At 66.3% G+C, this 21,726-nt stretch overlaps 2 protein-coding genes across 2 annotated transcripts; one reads left to right on the top strand and one right to left on the bottom strand.

Moving 5' to 3' along the window:
* Positions 1–526: 526 nt before the first annotated feature.
* On the bottom strand, positions 527–8,881 carry LOC137465950 (very-long-chain enoyl-CoA reductase-like; the record flags this gene model as incomplete). Its single annotated transcript, XM_068177913.1, has 6 exons — positions 8,744–8,881; positions 7,648–7,698; positions 6,070–6,121; positions 4,333–4,377; positions 2,629–2,732; positions 527–670 (listed from the first exon to the last, which is right to left on the bottom strand). Coding segments are annotated over exons 1-6 (411 nt in total), but the record flags the coding sequence as incomplete, so codon positions are not given.
* A 5,138-nt stretch (positions 8,882–14,019) lies between these two features.
* On the top strand, positions 14,020–21,463 carry LOC137465951 (dnaJ homolog subfamily B member 1-like). The gene is made up of 3 exons (XM_068177914.1): positions 14,020–14,339; positions 15,309–15,868; positions 21,214–21,463. The coding sequence occupies exons 1-3, from the start codon at positions 14,129–14,131 to the stop codon at positions 21,442–21,444; spliced, it is 1,002 nt and encodes a 333-aa protein (XP_068034015.1). The 5' UTR covers positions 14,020–14,128; the 3' UTR covers positions 21,445–21,463.
* The last annotated feature ends 263 nt before the right edge of the window (positions 21,464–21,726 follow it).

Consider the following 21,726-nt stretch of genomic DNA (forward strand, 5'->3'; position numbering starts at 1 on the left):
GTCCCCGTGTCCCCCTGATGTCCCCAGTGTCCCCCCATGTCCCCAGGGTCCCCGATGTCCCCCCATGTCCCCAGTGTCCCCATGTCCCCAGTGTCCCCATGTCCCCCCGTGTTCCCAGTGTCCCCGTGTCCCCCCAACGTCCCCCAGTGTCCCCAGTGTCCCTGTGTCCCCCTGATGTCCCCAGTGTCCCCGTGTCCCCCCCATGTCCCCCGATGTCCCCAGTGTCCCCGTGTCCCCCCGTGTCCCCATGTCCCCCAGTGTCCCCAGTGTCCCCGATGTCCCCCAGTGTCCCCCAATGTCCCCCCCGTGTCCCCATGTCCCCCCGACATCCCCCAGTGTCCCCGTGTCCCCCTGATGTCCCCCTGATGTCCCCAGTGTCCCCCTGATGTCCCCCTGATGTCCCCAGTGTCCCCGATGTCCCCCAGTGTCCCCAATGTCCCCCCCCGTGTCCCCATGTCCCCCCGACATCCCCCAGTGTCCCCGTGTCCCCCCTGATGTCCCCCTGATGTCCCCGTGTCCCCCCGACGTCCCCCGCGATGTCCCCGTGTCTCACTGGACCACGCCGGTGCCGGCTGGCCGTGAAGTCGTAGCGGGGCCCGTAGAGGAACGGGACCGGGAAATAGAACAGCAGGTAAATGAGCAGGGGCCCCGCGTACTCCGTCAGGAACACCTGGCACAGGTGACACGGGACACGTGAGGGACAGGGGACAGGGGACAGGGGACAGTCAGGGACACCTGGCACAGGTAAATGAGCAGGGGCCCCGCGTACTCCGTCAGGAACACCTGGCACAGGTGACAGGGGACACGTGAGGGACAGGGGACAGGGGGACACTCAGGGACACCTGGCACAGGTAAATGAGCAGGGGCCCCCGCGTACTCCGTCAGGAACACCTGGCACAGGTGACAGGGGACACGTGAGGGACAGGGGGACAGGGGACAGGGGACACTCAGGGACACCTGGCACAGGTAAATGAGCAGGGGCCCCGCGTACTCCGTCAGGAACACCTGGCACAGGTGACAGGGGACACGTGAGGGACAGGGGACAGGGGACAGGGGACACTCAGGGACACCTGGCACAGGTAAATGAGCAGGGGCCCCGCGTACTCCGTCAGGAACACCTGGCACAGGTGACAGGGGACACGTGAGGGACAGGGGACACTCAGGGACACCTGGCACAGGTGACAGGGGACAGGGGACACTCAGGGACACCTGGCACAGGTAAATGAGCAGGGGCCCCGCGTACTCCGTCAGGAACACCTGGCACAGGTGACACGGGACAGGGGACACTCAGGGACACCTGGCACAGGTGACAGGGGACACTCAGCAACACCTGGCACAGGTAAATGAGCAGGGGCCCCGTGTACTCCGTCAGGAACACCTGGCACAGGTGACAGGGGACAGGTGAGGGACAGGGGACAGGTGAGGGACACCTGGGACAGAGGAACACAGGGGACATGGGACACCCAGGAGCAGGGACAGAGGAACAGAAGAGGGACAGACGGACACAGGGACACCGGGGTGTGACACAGGTGACACACAGGTGACACAGGTGTAACAGAGAGATGACACAGGTGACACACAGGTGACACAGTGGATGACACACATGACAGGTGACACAGGTGACACAGGGATGACACAGGTGACAGGTGACCCACAGTGACACACAGGTGACACAGGTGGCACACAGGTGACACAGAGGTGACACAGAGGTGACACACAGGTGACACAGAGGTGACACAGGTGACACAGAGGTGACACAGTGGATGACACAGGTGACAGGTGACACAGAGGTGACACAGAGGTGACACACAGGTGGCACACAGGTGACACAGAGGTGACACAGAGGTGACACACAGGTGGCACACAGGTGACACAGGTGACACAGAGGTGACACAGTGGATGACACAGGTGACAGGTGACACAGGTGACACAGAGGTGACACAGGTGACACAGAGGTGACACAGTGGATGACACAGGTGACAGGTGACACAGGTGACACAGAGGTGACACAGGTGGCACACAGGTGACACAGAGGTGACACAGAGGTGACACACAGGTGGCACACAGGTGACACAGAGGTGACACAGTGGATGACACAGGTGACAGGTGACACAGGTGACACAGAGGTGACACAGGTGACACAGAGGTGACACAGTGGATGACACAGGTGACAGGTGACACAGGTGACACAGAGGTGACACAGGTGACACAGAGGTGACACAGTGGATGACACAGGTGACACAGGTGACACAGTGGATGACACAGGTGACAGGTGACACAGGTGACACAGAGGTGACACAGGTGACACAGAGGTGACACAGTGGATGACCACAGGTGACACAGGTGACACAGTGGATGACACAGGTGACAGGTGACACAGGTGACACAGAGGTGACACAGGTGACACAGAGGTGACACAGTGGATGACACAGGTGACACAGGTGACACAGTGGATGACACAGGTGGCACACAGGTGACACACAGGTGACACAGTGGATGACAGTGGATGACACAGAGGTGGCACACAGGTGACACAGAGGTGACGGGTGACACAGTGGATGACACAGAGGTGGCACAGGTGACACAGAAGTGACACAGAAGTGGCACAGGTGACACCGGTGCCCTCACCGTGACCCAGCTGATCTGTGCCCCCAGGTCCCGGAAGTAGAGCGTGGCCGTGGTGCCCACGGGCAGCGACTGCAGCACGTCCTCGTCCTTCAGCGAGCGCCCCTCTGCGGACAGCACACCTGGAACACCTGGCACACACCTGGGAACACCTGGCACACACCTGGCACAGCTGGGAACACAGCTGGGAACACCTGGGAACACCTGGCACACACCTGGCACACACCTGGCACACAGGCTGGCACAGCTGGCACACACCTGGCACAGCTGGCACACACCTGGCACACACCTGGCACACACACCTGGGAACACACCTGGCACAGCTAGGAACACCTGGGAACACCTGGCACACACCTGGCACACACCTGGCACAGCTGGGAACACCTGGCACACAGCTGGCACAGCTGGCACACACCTGGCACAGCTGGCACACACCTGGCACACACCTGGCGCACACACCTGGGAACACACCTGGCACAGCTAGGAACACCTGGGAACACCTGGCACACACCTGGGAACACCCGGCACACACCTGGCGCACACCTGGGAACACCTGGGAACACACCTGGCACACACCTGGGAACACACCTGGCACACACCTGGCACACACCTGGGAACACCTGGGAACACCTGGGAACACACCTGGCACACACCTGGGAACACACCTGGCACACACCTGGCACACACCTGGGAACACCTGGGAACACCTGGGAACACACCTGGCACACACCTGGGAACACCTGGGAACACACCTGGCACACACCTGGCACAGCTGGGAACACCTGGCACAGCTGGGCACACACCTGGCACACACCTGGCACACACCTGGGAGGTACCTAGGGACACCTGGCGCACACCTCAGGACATCCCTGGGGACATCCCTGGGGACACCCAGGGACACACCTGGCACACCTGGGGGGCACCTGGCACCACCTGGGGGACACCTGGGGATGCCTGGGGACACCTGGAGGACACCTGGGACATCCCTGAGACACCTGGGGGACACCTGGGGGACACCTGGGGACATCCCTGAGACACCTGGGGACACCTGGGGGACGCCTGGGACATCCCTGAGACACCTGGGGACACCTGGGGGACGCCTGGGGATGCCTGGGGACACCTGGAGGACACTGGGACATCCCTGAGACACCTGGGGACACCTGGGGACAACTGGGGGACACCTGGGGACACCTGGGGGACACCTGGGGACACCTGGGACATCCCTGAGACACCTGGGGGACACCTGGGGGACACCTGGGACATCCCTGAGACACCTGGGGGACACCTGGGGACACCTGGGACATCCCTGAGACACCTGGGGGACACCTGGGGACACCTGGGGGACACCTGGGGACACCTGGGGGACGCCTGGGGACACCTGGGACATCCCTGAGACACCTGGGGACACCTGGGGACACCTGGGGGACACCTGGGGACACCTGGGGGACACCTGGGACATCCCTGAGACACCTGGGGGACACCTGGGGGACACTGGGGAAGGTACCTGGGACACCTGGGGACATCCCTGAGGGAAACCTGGGGATGCCTGGGGGACACCTGGGGATGCCTGGGGACACGTGGGGGACACCTGGTGACATCTTGGGGACACCTGGGGACACATTGAGGACACCTGGGGACACCTGGGGACACATTGAGGACACCTGGGGACACCTTGGGGACACCGGGGGACACGGTGGTGGCACTCACTGGGGTCCAGGCGCAGGGACTGCCTCGCCGGGTACCACTGGGGATCTGTGGGACAGAGGGGACAGTGGTGGTGGCACTGTGGGGACAGGGATGGTGGCACTGCGGGGACAGGGATGGTGGCACTGTGGGGACAGGGATGGTGGCACTGTGGGGACAGCGGTGGTGGCACTGCAGGGACAGGGATGGTGGCACTGTGGGGACAGGAACAGTGACACTGTGGGGACAGCGGTGGTGGCACTGCAGGGACAGGGATGGTGGCACTGTGGGGACAGGGATGGTGGCACTGCGGGGACAGCGGTGGTGGCACTGTGGGGACAGCAGTGGTGGCACTGTGGGGACAGTGGTGGTGGCACTGCAGGGACAGGGATGGTGGCACTGTGGGGACAGCGGTGGTGGCACTGTGGGGACAGGGATGGTGGCACTGCGGGGGACAGCAGTGGTGGCACTGTGGGGACAGTGGTGGTGGCACTGCAGGGACAGCGGTGGTGGCACTGTGGGGACAGGGATGGTGGCACTGCGGGGACAGCAGTGGTGGCACTGTGGGGACAGTGGTGGTGGCACTGCAGGGACAGCGGTGGTGGCACTGTGGGGACAGGGATGGTGGCACTGCGGGGACAGGGACAGTGGCACTGTGGGGACAGGAATGGTGGCACTGCAGGGACAGCGGTGGTGGCACTGCGGGGACAGCGGTGGTGGCACTGTGGGGACAGGGATGGTGGCACTGCGGGGACAGGGATGGTGGCACTGTGGGGACAGGGATGGTGGCACCACGGGGACAGTTGTGGTGGCACCGCGGGGACAGCTGTGGTGGCACCGTGGGGACACGGCCACAGAGGGGACAGCCAAGGGGGACACGGCCCCGTGCTGGGTGTCTGATGCCGATGGTGACAGTGGTGGCCCTGTGACAAGTCCTTGGCCAGGATGGAGGTCCCCATGTCCCAGTGACACGTCCCCGTGTCCCGGTGACATGTCCCCATGTCCCCACGTCCCGGTGACACGTCCCCATGTCCCAGTGACACGTCCCCATGTCCCCACGTCCCGGTGACACGTCCCCATGGTCCGGTGACACGTCCCCATGTCCCCATGTCCTGGTGACACGTCCCTATGTCCCCACGTCCCGGTGACACGTCCCCATGGTCCGGTGACATGTCCCCATGTCCCCATGGCCTGGTGACATGTCCCCATGTTCCCATGTCCCGGTGACACGTCCCCATATCCCTGTGACACGTCCCCATGTCCCCACGTCCCAGTGACATGTCCCCATGTCCCCACATCCCGGTGACACATCCCCACGTCGCCATGGTCTGGTGACATGTCCCCATGTCCCAGTGACAGGTCCCCATGTCCCCATGTCCTGGTGACATGTCCCCGTGGCCCCGGTGACACGTCCCCCTGGTCCGGTGACACGTCCCCATGTCCCCATGTGCTGGTGACACGTCCCTGTGGCCCCGGTGACATGTCCCCATGTCCCCATGTCCCAGTGACACATCCCCAGTCCCCATGTCCCGGTGACACGTCCCCGTGGTCCGGTGACAGGTCTCAGCCACACTGAGGGTCCCCAAGGCCCCATGGAGAGTCCCCATCTTTGTCCCTGTCCCCTCCCCTGTCCCCATGTCCCCTGTCCCCATGTGCCCCTGTCCCCATGTCCCCATGTCCCATGTCCCCCTGTCCCTGTCCCCCTGTCCCTGTCCCCCTGTCCCCTGTCCCGTGTCCCCATGTCCCCTTGTCCCCACTCACGGCTTTTGCTGAACAGGTTTTTGATGTCGGCCACCGTGGCCTGAGGCTCCACCTGGGGACAGCGAGGGCGGTCAGGGGACGCGGGGACAGTGCCAGGCCACCCCGTGTCCCCTCCCACGCTGTCCCTGTGTCCCCGCCTCTGTCCCCATGTCCCCTCTTGTCCCTGTGTCCCCATGTCCCCTCCTGTCCCCCCATGTCCCTGTGTCCCCCCACGCTGTCCCCGTGTCCCCATGTCCCTGTGTCCCCCCGTGTCCCCCCCATGTCCCTCCATGTCCCCCCTGTCCCCATGTCACCCTGTGTCCCCATGTCCCCCCATGTCCCTCCATGTCCCCCCTGTCCCCATGTCCCCCCATGTCCCCGTGCCACCCTGTGTCCCCATGTCCCCTCCTGTCCCCCCATGTCCCTGTGTCCCCCCACGCTGTCCCCCATGTCCCCATCTCCCTGTGTCCCCCCATGTCCCCCCATGTCCCTCCATGTCCCCCCTGTCCCCATGTCACCCTGTGTCCCCATGTCCCCTCCTGTCCCCCCATGTCCCTGTGTCCCTCCACGCTGTCCCCGTGTCCCCATGTCCCCCTGTGCTGTCCCCATGTCCCCATGTCCCCCCCATGTCCCCCCATGTCCCAATATGTCCCCATGTCCCCCTATGTCCCCATGTCCCCCTATGTCCCCATGTCCCCCATATCCCCCCATGTCCCCCTGTGTCCCCATGTCCCCCCATGTCCCCCTGTCCCCATGTCCCCCATATCCCCCCATGTCCCCATGTCCCCCCATGTCCCCCTGTCCCCATGTCCCCCCATGTCCCCCCATATCCCCCCATGTCCCCATGTCCCCCCATGTCCCCCTGTCCCCATGTCCCCCTGTCCCCCCATATCCCCCCATGTCCCCCATGTCCCCATGTCCTCCCATATCCCCCCGTGTCCCCATGTCCCCCTATGTCCCCCTGTCCCCCCATATCCCCATGTCCCCCATGTCACCCCATATCCCCCCCGTCCCCATGTCACCCCACATCTCCGTGTCCCCATGTCACCCCATATCCCCCCGTGTCCCCCTGTCCCCCCGTGTCTCCTCGTCCCCATGTCCCCCCCATGTCCTGCCATGTCCCCGTGTCCCCCTGTCCCCCCATATCCCCCCCTGTCCCCGTGTCACCCCATATCCCTGTGTCCCCATGTCCCCATGTCCTCCCATATCCCCCTATGTCCCCCTATGTCCCCATGTCCCCCCATGTCCCCATGTCCTGCCATGTCCCCATGTCCCCCTGTCCCCCCGTGTCCCCCATATCCCCCCATGTCCCCCATGTCCCCCCATATCCCCCCATATCCCCCCATGTCCCCATGTCCCCATGTCCCCCTGTCCCCCCGTGTCCCCCATGTCCCGTGTCCCCATGTCCCCCCATATCCCCCCATGTCCCCATATCCCCCCATGTCCCCATGTCCCCCCGTGTCCCCCATATCCCCCCATGTCCCCATGTCCCCCCATGTCCCCCCATGTCCCCCTGTCCCCCTGTGTCCCGCCGTGTCCCCCCGTGTCCCCCATGTCCCCCCGTGTCCCCCATGTCCCCCTGTCCCCCTGTCCCCACACCTTGTCGAGGAAGCAGAGCTTGTCCCTGGTGCGGGCGTCCAGGATCTCCACCTCGAAGAAGAGCACCGCCGATTTCTTGGGCCGCTTGCCGGGGGCCACCGCTGGCCACAGCCCCAGCACGGGCCCCGGGGCCACCGGGCCACCCTCGCGGGGTGCCACTGCCACCTCCATGTCACCGCGCCCGCCCGAAACCCGATCGGCCCCGGCGGCCGCTAAATATAACCCGGCCCCCCCCGGGTAGCCCCGTGGTGGCCCCGCGGTGGCCCTGGAGGTGGCCCTGGAGGTGGCCCGGGGGGTGGCCACCGGAGGGACAGTGTCACCCGGCGGGGACAGGACGGGACAGGACGGGACAGGAGGTGAGGCCGGACCCCCCCCCACAATATCCCCGCGAGCCCCGGTGGCCCGAGGTGGGGACAGAGTGGCCGCGGCCATGTGGCCACTGTCACCGGCGGGGGGGTGACGTCACGCGGGGACACCGGGACGGGTTTGTCCCCGCGGCCCGGGGCTCTGTCACCCCCGGGGGAGGTGACACAGGCTGGGGACACTGCCATGGGGCTCTGTCACCCCCGTGGGGGGGAGGTGACAGCTCCGTGGGCTACCGGGGCCGTGCCCGAGGAGCCACCGCGGGCGCGGCGGCGGTGACGGTGACAGCGACAGTGGCGCTCGGGGGTGACAGCGGGGCCCGTCCCGGCGTCACTCAGGGCCCTGCTGCCACCGCGGGGGTGGCGGAGCCCGCCCGGGACCCTCCGGGACCTTCCAGAACCTTCCGGGACCCTCCGGGACCACCGAGAGTCCCGGGACGGCAAGCCCCGCCCCCTCGCGAGGCCCCGCCCCATTCCACGACGGCCACGCCCAAAGCCCCACCCCCGCCACACCGAGCAGGCTCGCCCTGACGCGCATGCGCACAGCGCGACATTTTCCCCCCCCCCCCCCTCCCGTGGCACATGCGCAGAGCGCGTCCCGGGTGCCCCGGGGCGGAACGCGCGGGTTCCGCGAGGTCGCCGCGATGGCGCCGTGCGGGGCCGGCGGGGCCGGCGCTCGGGGCCGCTCCGGTGGCGGTGTCCGCCCCGGGCCGCGGGCAGCGCGGCCGCCTCACCTCGTAGTGCTTCATGGCCGCTGCGCTCCGCCGCTCCCGCCGCCCCCGCCGCCCCCACGTGACCCGCCCCTCACGCCTGCGGGGGGGCGGGGCCTGAGGCTCGGCCAATCGGCGGCGCTCGCGTGGCTCGGCTCGGCCAATCAGGACGCAGCGGCCCCGCTCGCGCGCTCGCCCCTTCCCGCCGCGCCGGTTGCCGGGGCAACGCGAACGCCCGAGGGGGCCTCCGCCAATGGGAGGCGGGGGCGGGGCGTGGAGTGACGGCTAGGGCAGCCAATGGGATCGCGGCGGGGGCGGGGCTGCGGGTGGAGTGACGGTCAGCTCGGCCAATGGGCTCGCGGTAGGGGTGGGAAGTGGGAGGGGCAAACACCGCATGAGGGCGGGTCTAAAGGGGCGGGGGGGTCTGGGGGGGGGGGGCATGGGCAATGGAGGGGTCACAGGGACTGGGACCCATGTCCCCATGTCCCCATGTCCCGTGTCCCCATGTCCCCATGTCCCAAATGTCCCCATGTCCTGTGTCCCCATGTCCCCATCCTGTGTCCCGCGTCCCCATGTCCCTGTCCCAAATGTCCCCATGTCCTGTGTCCCCATGTCCCCATGTCCTGTGTCCCCATGTCCTCTCTGTCCCCATGTCCTGTGTCCCCACATCCCCCTGTCCTGTGTCCCCATGTCCCCGTCCCAAATGTCCCCATGTCCTGTGTCCCCATGTCCTCCTTGTCCCCATGTCCCCATGTCCCCATGTCCCCGTCCCAAATGTCCCCATGTCCTGTGTCCCCATGTCCTCCTTGTCCCCATGTCCCCATGTCCCCATGTCCCCGTCCCAAATGTCCCCATGTCCTGTGTCCCCATGTCCTCCTTGTCCCCATGTCCCCATGTCCCCATGTCCCCGTCCCAAATGTCCCCATGTCCTGTGTCCCCATGTCCTCCTTGTCCCCATGTCCCCATGTCCCCATGTCCCCGTCCCAAATGTCCCCATGTCCCGTGTCCCCATGTCCTCCTTGTCCCCATGTCCCCATGTCCTGTGTCCCCATGTCCTCCTTGTCCCCATGTCCCCATGTCCCCATGTCCCTGTCCCAAATGTCCCCATGTCCGCATGACCTGTGTCCCCATGTCCCCCTGTCCCGTGTCCCCATGTCCCCGTCCCAAATGTCCCCATGTCCTGTGTCCCCATGTCCTCCTTGTCCCCATGTCCCCGTGTCCCCATGTCCCTGTCCCAAATGTCCCCATGTCCCCATGACCTGTGTCCCCATGTCCCCCTGTCCCGTGTCCCCATGTCCCCGTCCCAAATGTCCCCATGTCCTGTGTCCCCATGTCCTCCTTGTCCCCATGTCCCCGTGTCCCCATGTCCCTGTCCCAAATGTCCCCATGTCCTGTGTCCCCACGTCCCTGTCCCCATGTCCCTGTCCCCATGTCCCCATGTCCCCACGTCCCTGTCCCAAATGTCCCCATGTCCGCATGACCTGTGTCCCCATGTCCCCCTGCCCCGTGTCCCCATGTCCCTGTCCCAAATGTCCCCATGTCCTGTGTCCCCACGTCCCTGTCCCCATGTCCCTGTCCCCATGCCCCCATGTCCCCACGTCCCTGTCCCAAATGTCCCCATGTCCCCATGACCTGTGTCCCCATGTCCCCCTGTCCCGTGTCCCCATGTCCCTGTCCCAAATGTCCCCATGTCCCCATGACCTGTGTCCCCATGTCCCCCTGTCCCCCTGTCCCATGTCCCCATGTCCTCCTTGTCCCCATGTCCCCATGTCCCTGTCCCAAATGTCCCCCTGTCCCGTCTCCCCATGTCCTCTCTGTCCCCATGTCCCCATGTCCCCGTCCCAAATGTCCCCATGTCCCGTGTCCCCATGTCCTCCTTGTCCCCATGTCCCCATGTCCCCATGTCCCTGTCCCAAATGTCCCCATGTCCCGTGTCCCCATGTCCTCCTTGTCCCCATGTCCCTGTCCCAAATGTCCCCATGTCCCCATGACCTGTGTCCCCATGTCCCTCTGTCCCGTGTCCCCATGTCCCCATGTCCCCCTGTCCCGTGTCCCCATGTCCTCCTTGTCCCCATGTCCTGTGTCCCCCTGTCCCGTGTCCCCATGTCCTCCTTGTCCCCATGTCCTGTGTCCCCATGTCCTCTCTGTTCCCATGTCCTGTGTCCCCACGTCCCCCTGTCCCTGTCCCAAATGTCCCCATGTCCCCCTGTCCCGTGTCCCCATGTCCTCTCTGTCCCCATGTCCTGTGTCCCCGTGTCCCCCCGTGTCCCCCCGTGTCCCCCCGTGTCCCCCCGTGTCCCCCCGGCTCCCCAGGCGTGCTGTCACCCTGCTGGCTCCAGCCCCCGGTGTCACCTGAGCCGGGGACACCCCCGGGGACGCGGCCGGGGGCGGGCAGAGGCTCCGGTGGTGTCACGGTGGCGACACCGAGCAGTGGCAGGGTCAGCTGTCACGGGAGGCGACAGGGACGGCCCCGGCAAGCCTCGGGCCCCTCCTTCGCCCCTGCTCTGTCCTGTTCCCATCCCGTTCCCATCCCGTTCTTACCCCGTTCCCATCCCGTTCCCATTCCTGTTCCTATCCCGGTTTCTCCCCGTTCCCATCCCATTCCCATCCCGTTCCCAGCCCGTTCCCATCCTGTTCCTACCCCGTTCCCATCCCGTTCCAATCCCATTCCCATCCCGTTCCAATTCCATTCCCATTCCTGTTCCTATCCCGGTTTCTCCCCGTTCCCATCCCGTTCCCATCCCGTTCCCATCCCATTCCCATCCCGTTCCCATCCCGTTCCCATCCCGTTCCTACCCCGTTCCTATCCCCGTTCCAATCCCGTTCCCACCCCGTTCCCATCCCGTTCCCAGCCCGTTCCCATCCTGTTCCTACCCCGTTCCCATCCCGTTCCAATCCCATTCCCATCCCGTTCCCATCCCGTTCCTACCCCGTTCCTATCCCCGTTCCCATCCCGTTCTTACCCCGTTCCCATCCCGTTCCCATCCCGTTCCCATCCCGTTCCCATCCTGTTCCTACCCCGTTCCCATCCCGTTCCAATCCCATTCCCATCCCGTTCCAATTCCATTCCCATTCCTGTTCCTATCCCGGTTTCTCCCCATTCCCATCCCCTCCCCATCCCGTTCCCATCCCGTTCCTACCCCGTTCCCATCCCGTTCCCATCCCGTTCCCATCCCGTTCTTACCCCGTTCCCATCCCGTTCCCATCCCGTTCCCATCCCGTTCCCATCCTGTTCCTACCCCGTTCCCATCCCGTTCCAATCCCATTCCCATCCCGTTCCAATTCCATTCCCATTCCTGTTCCTATCCCGGTTTCTCCCCATTCCCATCCCCTCCCCATCCCGTTCCCATCCCGTTCCTACCCCGTTCCCATCCCGTTCCCATCCCGTTCCCATCCCGTTCCTACCCCGTTCCCATCCCGTTCCCATCCCGTTCCCATCCCGTTCCCGTCCTGTTCCTACCCTGTTCCCATCCCGTTCTTAACCCGTTCCCATCCCGTTCCAATTCCATTCCCATTCCTGTTCCTATCCCGGTTTCTCCCCATTCCCATCCCCTCCCCATCCCGTTCCCATCCCGTTCCCATCCTGTTCCTACTCCGTTCCCATCCCGTTCCTACCCCGTTCCCACCCCGTCCCCATCCCATTCCCATTCCTGTTCCTATCCCGGTTTCTCCCTGTTCCCATCCCGTTCCCAACTCCGTTCCCATCCCGTTCCCATCCCGTTCCCACCCCGTTCCCATCCCCATTCCTATCCCGTTCCCATCTCCATTCCCATCCCATTCCCATTCCTGTTCCTATCCCGGTTTCTCCCTGTTCCCATCCCGTTCCCATTCCTGTTCCTATCCCGGTTTCTCCCCGTTCCCATCCCCGTTCCCTCTCTCCCGATCCCCCTCCCGGTCCCTCCCTGGCTCCCGCCCCGGTTCCTCTCCCGGTTCCTCCGCCCATCTGTCCCCGCGCCCTCTCCCGGCCCTTTCCCGACCCCTCCTCGTCCCCCCCGCTCCTCCCCCGGTCCCTGCTCCGGTCCAGCCCCTTCTCGACCCATCCCCGGTCCTTCCTCCGCTCCACTTCCATCCCGGTTCCTCCCCGCTCCATCCCCGCTCTATCCCTGCTTCATCCCCCAGTCCCTCTTCCGGACCACTTCCACCCCTCGGTCCATTCCCGGTCCCTCCCCGTTCTATCCCCGCTCCATTCCCGTTCCCTCCCCCGCTCCATCCCGATCCATTCCCCGGTCCCTCCCCAGTCCAGCCCTCTCCCCCTCCATCCCCGGTCTATCCCTGGTCCCTCCCCCGCTCCCTCCCGGTCCCTCGCGGTCCCTCTCCTCTCCATCCCCATCTCTCCCGGTCCCTCGCGGTCCCTCCCCCGTCCCTCCCCTCTCCATCCCCATCCCTCCCCGGTCCCTCCCCGGTCCCTCCCGGTCCCTCCCCTCTCCATCCCCATCCCTCCCCGGTCCCTCCCGGTCCATCCCCGCTCCATCCCCATCCCTCCCCGGTCCCTCCCGGTCCATCCCCGCTCCATCCCCATCCCTCCCCGGTCCCTCCCGGTCTCTCCCCTCTCCATCCCCATCCCTCCCCGGTCCCTCCCGGTCCCTCCCCGCTCCATCCCCATCCCTCCCCGGTCCCTCCCGGTCTCTCCCCTCTCCATCCTCATCTCTCCCGGTCCCTCCCGGTCCCTCCCCTCTCCATCCCCATCCCTCCCCGGTCCCTCCCGGTCCCTCCCCTCTCCATCCCCATCCCTCCCCGGTCCCTCCCGGTCTCTCCCCTCTCCATCCTCATCTCTCCCGGTCCCTCCCGGTCCCTCCCCTCTCCATCCCCATCCCTCCCCGGTCCCTCCCCTCTCCATCCCCATCCCTCCCCGGTCCCTCCCGGTCCCTCCCCTCTCCATCCTCATCTCTCCCGGTCCCTCCCCGTCCCTCCCCTCTCCATCCCCATCCCTCCCCGGTCCCTCCCCGGTCTCTCCCCTCTCCATCCCCATCCATCCCCGGTCCCTCCCCTCTCCATCCCCATCCCTCCCGGTCCCTCCCGGTCCCTCCCCTCTCCATCCCCATCTCTCCCGGTCCCTCCCGGTCCCTCCCCTCTCCATCCCCATCCCTCCCCGGTCCCTCCCCGGTCCCTCCCGGTCCCTCCCCTCTCCATCCCCATCCCTCCCCGGTCCCTCCCGGTCCCTCCCGGTCCCTCCCCTCTCCATCCCCATCCCTCCCCGGTCCCTCCCGGTCCCTCCCCTCTCCATCCCCATCCCTCCCCGGTCCCTCCCCGTCCCTCCCCTCTCCATCCTCATCTCTCCCCGGTCCCTCCCCGGTCCCTCGCGGTCCCTCCCCTGTCCCTCCCCGCCCCCCCCCCGCCCCTCGGGGCTCCCTCCCCGTGCCCGTCCCGCGGAGCCTCGCCGTGCCCGGTGCCAGAGCAGCGGGGGCGGCCATGGGGAAGGATTATTACCGCACGCTGGGGCTGTCCCGGGGGGCCTCCGCCGCCGACATCCGCCGCGCGTACCGGCGGCAGGCGCTGCGCTGCCACCCCGACAAGGACCGCTCGCCGGGCGCCGAGCAGCGCTTCAAGGAGGTGGCCGAGGCCTACGACGTGCTCAGCGACCCCAAAAAACGGGAGATCTTCGACAAGTACGGGGAGGAGGGTGAGCGGCGGCACCGGGGGGCCGGGGGGGGGCCGGGCCGGGGGTTTGGGGGGCAGTGAGGGGGTCTGGGGGCAGGCGGGGAGGGCGTTTGAGGGGCAGTGAGGGGGTCTGGGGGCAGGCGGGGAGGGGGTTTGGGGGGTACGGGAGGGGCAGTGAGAGGGTGAGGGGGTCTAGGGGCAGGTGGGGAGGGCGTTTGGGGGGCAGTGAGGGGGTCTGGGGGCAGGTGGGGAGGGGGTTTGGGGGGTACGGGAGGGGCAGTGAGGGGGCCTGGGGGTCGGGGGCAGGCAGAGAGGGGGTCTGGGGGTCGGAGGCAGGCAGAGAGGGGGTCTGGGGGCAGGCGGGGAGGGGGTCTGGGGGGCACGGGAGGGGCAGTGAGGGGGCCTGGGGGTCGGGGGCAGTCGGGGAGGGGGTCTGGGGGTCGGAGGGGGTGTGGGGAGGGCAGGGGGGAGGTGGGCTGGGGGGGTCGGGGGTGTTGGGGCGCAGGTGAGGGTGGGGGTCTGGAGGGGAGATTGCGGGGGGGGAGCGAGGGGTGGGGGTCTTGGGGGTGACAGCCAGGCAGGTGAGGGGGTGGGGACAGGTGACAGGGACAGGTGGCGGGGCCAGGATCGGGGCTTGGGGGGCACAGGCACGAGGGTGGCGGCAGGGCGACGGCAGGCGTGGCACAGAGAGGGGCACGGGGGTGGGCTCCGTGGTTGGTAGCCCGCGTGGCCAGCAGGGCTGGCGGTGGCCGGCGCCAGGCCAGCAGCCCGGGGCGGGGGAGCCAGGCAGGGCGCCGGGGCGTGCCGGGGGGGTGCCGCCGGAGCCGGCTGGGCCTGTTGGGGCCCGTCCGGGACCGTCAGCGGCGTCGGCGCCACGGGCAGAACCGGTTCCCCACGCCCTCGGCCGCCCCACGCCCTGCCCGCGGCTCACCCCGCACCCTCCGGCGGCGCGGCCGGGGGGCTGATGGGCGCCTTCCCCCACAACTGCCAGGGCTGAAAGGGGGAGCCCCGACCCCCGGGCCGGGGGGCTCCAACGGCCCCACCTTCACCTACACGTTCCGCGGCGACCCGCACGCCATGTTCGCCGAGTTCTTCGACGGGCGCAACCCCTTCGACACCTTCTTCGTGCAGCGCAACGGCGACGATGAGGACGGCGACGAGGCCTTCAACACCTTCCACGTGGGGGGCTTCGGCAGCGTCAGCTTCCCGCGGGGCCGGGGGGGCGAGGGCCGCAAGCAGGACCCCCCCGTGCTGTACGACCTGCGCGTGTCGCTGGAGGAGATCTACAGCGGCTGCACCAAGAAGATGAAGATCTCCCACAAGCGCCTCGGCCCCGACGGGAAGACGGTGAGGAACGAGGACAAGATCTTGACCATCGAGGTGAAGCGAGGGTGGAAGGAGGGCACCAAGATCACCTTCCCCAAGGAGGGCGACCAGACCCCCAACAACATCCCGGCCGACGTGGTGTTCGTGCTCAAGGACAAGCCGCACGACGTGTTCCGCCGCGAGGGCTCCGACATCGTCTACCCGGCCAAGATCAGCCTGCGCGAGGTGAGCGGGGCCGGCCCGCCAGGGGCTGGGCTGGCTGGGCTTGGTGGGGACATCAGGGCTGGGTGGGCTTGTGGGGATGATGGAGGTGGGATGGGCTTGGTGGGGACATCAGGGCTGGGTGGGCTTGGTGGGGATGATGGAGATAAGATGGGCTTGGTGGGGACATCAAGGAGTGGATGGGCTTGGTGGGGACGATGGAGGTGGGATGGGCTTGGTGGGGACATCAGGGCTGGGTGGGCTTGGTGGGGATGATGGAGGTGGGATGGGCTTGGTGGGGACATCAAGGAGTGGATGGGCTTGGTGGGGATGATGGAGGTGGGATGGGCTTGGTGGGGATGATGGAGGTGGGATGGGCTTGGTGGGGACATCAAGGAGTGGATGGGCTTGGTGGGGACGATGGAGGTGGGATGGGCTTGGTGGGGACATCAGGGCTGGGTGGGCTTGGTGGGGATGATGGAGGTGGGATGGGCTTGGTGGGGACATCAGGGCTGGGTGGGCTTGGTGGGGATGATGGAGGTGGGATGGGCTTGGTGGGGACATCAAGGAGTGGATGGGCTTGGTGGGGATGATGGAGGTGGGATGGGCTTGGTGGGGATGATGGAGGTGGGATGGGCTTGGCGGGGACATCAAGGAGTGGATGGGCTTGGTGGGGACGATGGAGGTGGGATGGGCTTGGTGGGGACATCAGGGCTGGGTGGGCTTGGTGGGGATGATGGAGGTGGGATGGGCTTGGTGGGGACATCAAGGAGTGGATGGGCTTGGTGGGGACGATGGAGGTGGGATGGGCTTGGTGGGGACATCAGGGCTGGGTGGGCTTGGTGGGGATGATGGAGGTGGGATGGGCTTGGTGGGGACATCAGGGCTGGGTGGGCTTGGTGGGGATGATGGAGGTGGGATGGGCTTGGTGGGGACATCAAGGAGTGGATGGGCTTGGTGGGGATGATGGAGGTGGGATGGGCTTGGTGGGGATGATGGAGGTGGGATGGGCTTGGTGGGGACATCAAGGAGTGGATGGGCTTGGTGGGGACGATGGAGGTGGGATGGGCTTGGTGGGGACATCAGGGCTGGGTGGGCTTGGTGGGGATGATGGAGGTGGGATGGGCTTGGTGGGGACATCAGGGCTGGGTGGGCTTGGTGGGGATGATGGAGGTGGGATGGGCTTGGTGGGGACATCAGGGCTGGGTGGGCTTGGTGGGGATGTCGGAGATGGGGTGGTCTTGGTGGGGGCATCAGGGTGGGTGGGTGACAGTGGAGACACTGGGGTTGGGGTGGTGTTGGTGGGGACGTCGGGGCTGGGGTGGCAGTGGGGACATTGGGGGTGCGTTGGTCTTGGTGGGGACATTGGGGTGGGGTGGTCTTGGTGAGGATGTTGGAGATGGGGTGGCAGTGGGGACATTGGGGGTGTGTTGGTCTTGGTGGGGACATTGGGGTGGGGTGGTCTTGGTGGGGACATCGGGGCTGGGGTGGCAGTGCGGACATTGGGGGTGTGTTGGTCTTGGTGGGGACATTGGTGGTGCGTTGGTCTTGGTGGGGACATTGGGGTGGGGTGGTCTTGGTGGGGATGTCGGAGATGGGGTGGTCTTGGTGGGGACATTGGGAGTGGGTGGCAATGGGGACGTTGGGAGTGGGGCGGTCTTGGGGACATCAAGGGGTGGGTGGTGGTGGGGACACTGAGGGCGGGGTGGTCTTGGTGGGGACATTGGAGATGGGGTGGGCTTAGTGGGGACGTCAGGGGTTGGTCTTGGTGGTGGTGGGGACCTGGGGGCTGGGGTGGTCTCCAGGGGACGTCAGATGGGGACATTGAGCTGGGGTGGTCTCGGTGGGGACATCAGGGGTGGGTGGGTGGCAGTTGGGGTCACTGTGGGGTCACTGTGGGGGTCACTGGGGGGTCACTCTGGGGGTCACTGTGGGGTCACTGGTCACTCTGAGGGGTCACTGTGGGGTCACTGTGGGGGGTCACTGGGGGGTTACTCTGGTCACTCTGAGGGGTCACTGAGGGGTCACTCAGAGGGGTCACTCAGGTCACTCTGAGGGGCCACGGTGGGGGTCACTGTGGGGGGTCACTGGGGGGTTACTCTGGTCACTCTGAGGGGTCACTGAGGGGTCACTCAGAGGGGCCACGGTGGGGGTCACTCTGGGGTCACTCTGAGGGGTCACTGTGGGGTCACTCTGGGGGGTCACTCAGGGGTCACTCAGGGGTCACTCTGGGGTCACTCATGGCAGTGGGGCCATGCCGGGGGTTCCCCTCGGCCCAGCGCTGACCTGTCCCCGTGTCCCCATGTCCCTGACCTGTCCCCGTGTCCCTGACCTGTCCCTGTGTCCCCATGTCCCTGACCTGTCCCCGTGTCCCTGACCTGTCCCCGTGTCCCCATGTCCCTGACCTGTCCCCGTGTCCCTGACCTGTCCCCATGTCCCTGACCTGTCCCTGTGTCCCCATGTCCCCATGTCCCTGACCTGTCCCCATGTCCCTGACTTGTCCCCATGTCCCTGACCTGTCCCCGTGTCCCTGACCTGTCCCTGTGTCCCCATGTCCCTGACCTGTCCCCATGTCCCTGACTTGTCCCCATGTCCCTGACCTGTCCCCGTGTCCCTGACCTGTCCCTGTGTCCCCATGTCCCTGACCTGTCCCCGTGTCCCTGACCTGTCCCCGTGTCCCCATGTCCCTGACGTGTCCCCGTGTCCCTGACCTGTCCCCGTGTCCCTGACCTGTCCCCATGTCCCTGACCTGTCCCTGTGTCCCCATGTCCCCATGTCCCTGACCTGTCCCCATGTCCCTGACTTGTCCCCATGTCCCTGACCTGTCCCCATGTCCCTGACCTGTCCCCGTGTCCCTGACCTGTCCCCATGTCCCTGACCTGTCCCTGTGTCCCCATGTCCCCATGTCCCTGACCTGTCCCCATGTCCCTGACTTGTCCCCATGTCCCTGACCTGTCCCCATGTCCCTGACCTGTCCCCGTGTCCCCATGTCCCTGACCTGTCCCCGTGTCCCTGACCTGTCCCCATGTCCCTGACCTGTCCCTGTGTCCCCATGTCCCCATGTCCCTGACCTGTCCCCGTGTCCCTGACCTGTCCCCATGTCCCTGACTTGTCCCCATGTCCCTGACCTGTCCCCATGTCCCTGACCTGTCCCCGTGTCCCTGACCTGTCCCCATGTCCCTGACCTGTCCCCGTGTCCCTGACCTGTCCCCATGTCCCTGACTTGTCCCCATGTCCCTGACCTGTCCCCATGTCCCTGACCTGTCCCCGTGTCCCTGACCTGTCCCCATGTCCCTGACCTGTCCCTGTGTCCCCATGTCCCCATGTCCCTGACCTGTCCCCGTGTCCCCATGTCCCTGACCTGTCCCCGTGTCCCTGACCTGTCCCCATGTCCCTGACCTGTCCCCGTGTCCCTGACCTGTCCCCATGTCCCTGACCTGTCCCTGTGTCCCCATGTCCCCATGTCCCTGACCTGTCCCCGTGTCCCTGACCTGTCCCCATGTCCCTGACCTGTCCCGTGTCCCCATGTCCCTGACCTGTCCCTGTGTCCCCATGTCCCCATGTCCCTGACCTGTCCCTGTGTCCCCATGTCCCCATGTCCCTGACCTGTCCCTGTGTCCCCATGTCCCCATGTCCCTGACCTGTCCCCATGTCCCTGACCTGTCCCTGTGTCCCTGACCTGTCCCCATGTCCCTGACCTGTCCCCGTGTCCCCATGTCCCTGACCTGTCCCCGTGTCCCCATGTCCCTGACCTGTCCCCGTGTCCCTGACCTGTCCCCATGTCCCTGACCTGTCCCTGTGTCCCCATGTCCCCATGTCCCTGACCTGTCCCTGTGTCCCCATGTCCCCATGTCCCTGACCTGTCCCCATGTCCCTGACCTGTCCCTGTGTCCCTGACCTGTCCCCATGTCCCTGACCTGTCCCCGTGTCCCCATGTCCCTGACCTGTCCCCGTGTCCCCATGTCCCTGACCTGTCCCCGTGTCCCTGACCTGTCCCCATGTCCCTGACCTGTCCCTGTGTCCCCATGTCCCCATGTCCCTGACCTGTCACAGACCTGTCCCCCGTGTCGTGTGGCTGCACGGTGACCGTCCCCACGCTGGACGGCCGCTCCATCCCCATGGTGTTCCAGGGGACCTCCGTGTCCCTGTGTCCCCCTGTGTCCCCCTGTGTCCCCATGTCCCTGACGTGTCCCCATGTCCCCGTGTCCCTGACGTGTCCCTGACGTGTCCCCAGGCTCTGTGTGGCTGCACGGTGACCGTCCCCACGCTGGACGGCTGCTCCATCCCCATGGTGTTCCAGGACGTGGAACACCTCCGTGTCCCTGTGTCCCCCTGTGTCCCCTGTGTGGCTGACGTGTCCCCGTGTCCCTGACATGTCCCCATGTCCCTGACGTGTCCCTGACGTGTCCCCGTGTCCCTGACGTGTCCCCAGGCTCTGTGTGGCTGCACGGTGACCGTCCCCACGCTGGACGGCCGCTCCATCCCCATGGTGTTCCAGGATGTGGAACACCTCCGTGTTCCTGTGTCCCCCTGTGTCCCCTGTGTCCCCATGTCCCTGACGTGTCCCCCATGTCCCCATGTCCCTGATGTGTCCCTGACGTGTCCCCAGGCTCTGTGTGGCTGCACGGTGACCGTCCCCACACTGGACGGCCGCTCCATCCCCATGGTGTTCCAGGATGTGGAACACCTCCGTGTCCCTGTGTCCCCCTGTGTCCCCATGTCCCCTGTGTCCCCATGTCCCTGACCTGTCCCCATGTCCCCATGTCCCTGATGTGTCCCTGACGTGTCCCCATGTCCCCAGGCTCTGTGTGTCTGCACGGTGACCGTCCCCACGCTGGACGGCCGCTCCATCCCCATGGTGTTCCAGGACGTGGAACACCTCCGTGTCCCTGTGTCCCCCTGTGTCCCCCTGTGTCCCCATGTCCCCGACGTGTCCCCATGTCCCTGTGTCCCTGACGTGTCCCCATGTCCCTGACGTGTCCCCAGGCTCTGTGTGGCTGCACGGTGACCGTCCTCATGCTGGACGGCCGCTCCATCCCCATGGTGTTCCAGGACATGGAACACCTCCGTGTCCCTGTGTCCCCCTCTGTCCCCCTCTGTCCCCATGTCCCTGACGTGTCCCCATGTCCCCATGTCCCTGACGTGTCCCCGTGTCCCTGACGTGTCCCCACGTCCCTGACGTGTCCCCATGTCCCCTTGTCCCTGACGTGTCCCCAGGCTCTGTGTGGCTGCACGGTGACCGTCCCCACGCTGGACGGCCGCTCCATCCCCATGGTGTTCCAGGACGTGGAACACCTCCGTGTCCCCCTGTGTCCCCCTGTGTCCCCCCATGTCCCCATGTCCCTGACGTGTCCCTGACGTGTCCCCAGGCTCTGTGTGGCTGCACGGTGACCGTCCCCACGCTGGACGGCCGCTCCATCCCCATGGTGTTCCAGGACGTGCTCAAGCCGGGCGTCAAGCGCCGCGTGCCGGGCGAGGGGCTGCCCTTCCCTCGCTCGCCCGAGCAGCGCGGCGACCTCGTCATCGAGTTCGAGGTCAAATTCCCCGACAGGATCCCCCCGGCCTCCAAAACCCTCCTGGAGCAGATCCTGCCCCTCTAGTGCCCCCCAAAACCCCGCCCGGGGGGCTGCGGGGGGTGCGGACTCGGGGGGAGACCCCCTGAAACACCCCCGGCTTCGGGGAGGTCTCGCTGGGCTCCTCCGCCTTGGGGGTTTTGGGGTGTCCCTGTGCCCAGTCTCGGAGCTCGGATGGGTTTTGGGGTCACCCCGCTGTCGTGGGGGTTTTGGGGTGTCCCTGTTTCCAATCTCAAAGCACTGAGGGGTTTTGGGGTGTCCCTGTTTCCAATCTCAAAGCACTGATGGGTTTTGGGGCGTCCCTGTGCC

This window comes from Anomalospiza imberbis, unplaced genomic scaffold (assembly GCF_031753505.1).
Source record: "Anomalospiza imberbis isolate Cuckoo-Finch-1a 21T00152 unplaced genomic scaffold, ASM3175350v1 scaffold_1204, whole genome shotgun sequence".
Lineage (NCBI taxonomy): Eukaryota > Metazoa > Chordata > Aves > Passeriformes > Viduidae > Anomalospiza > Anomalospiza imberbis.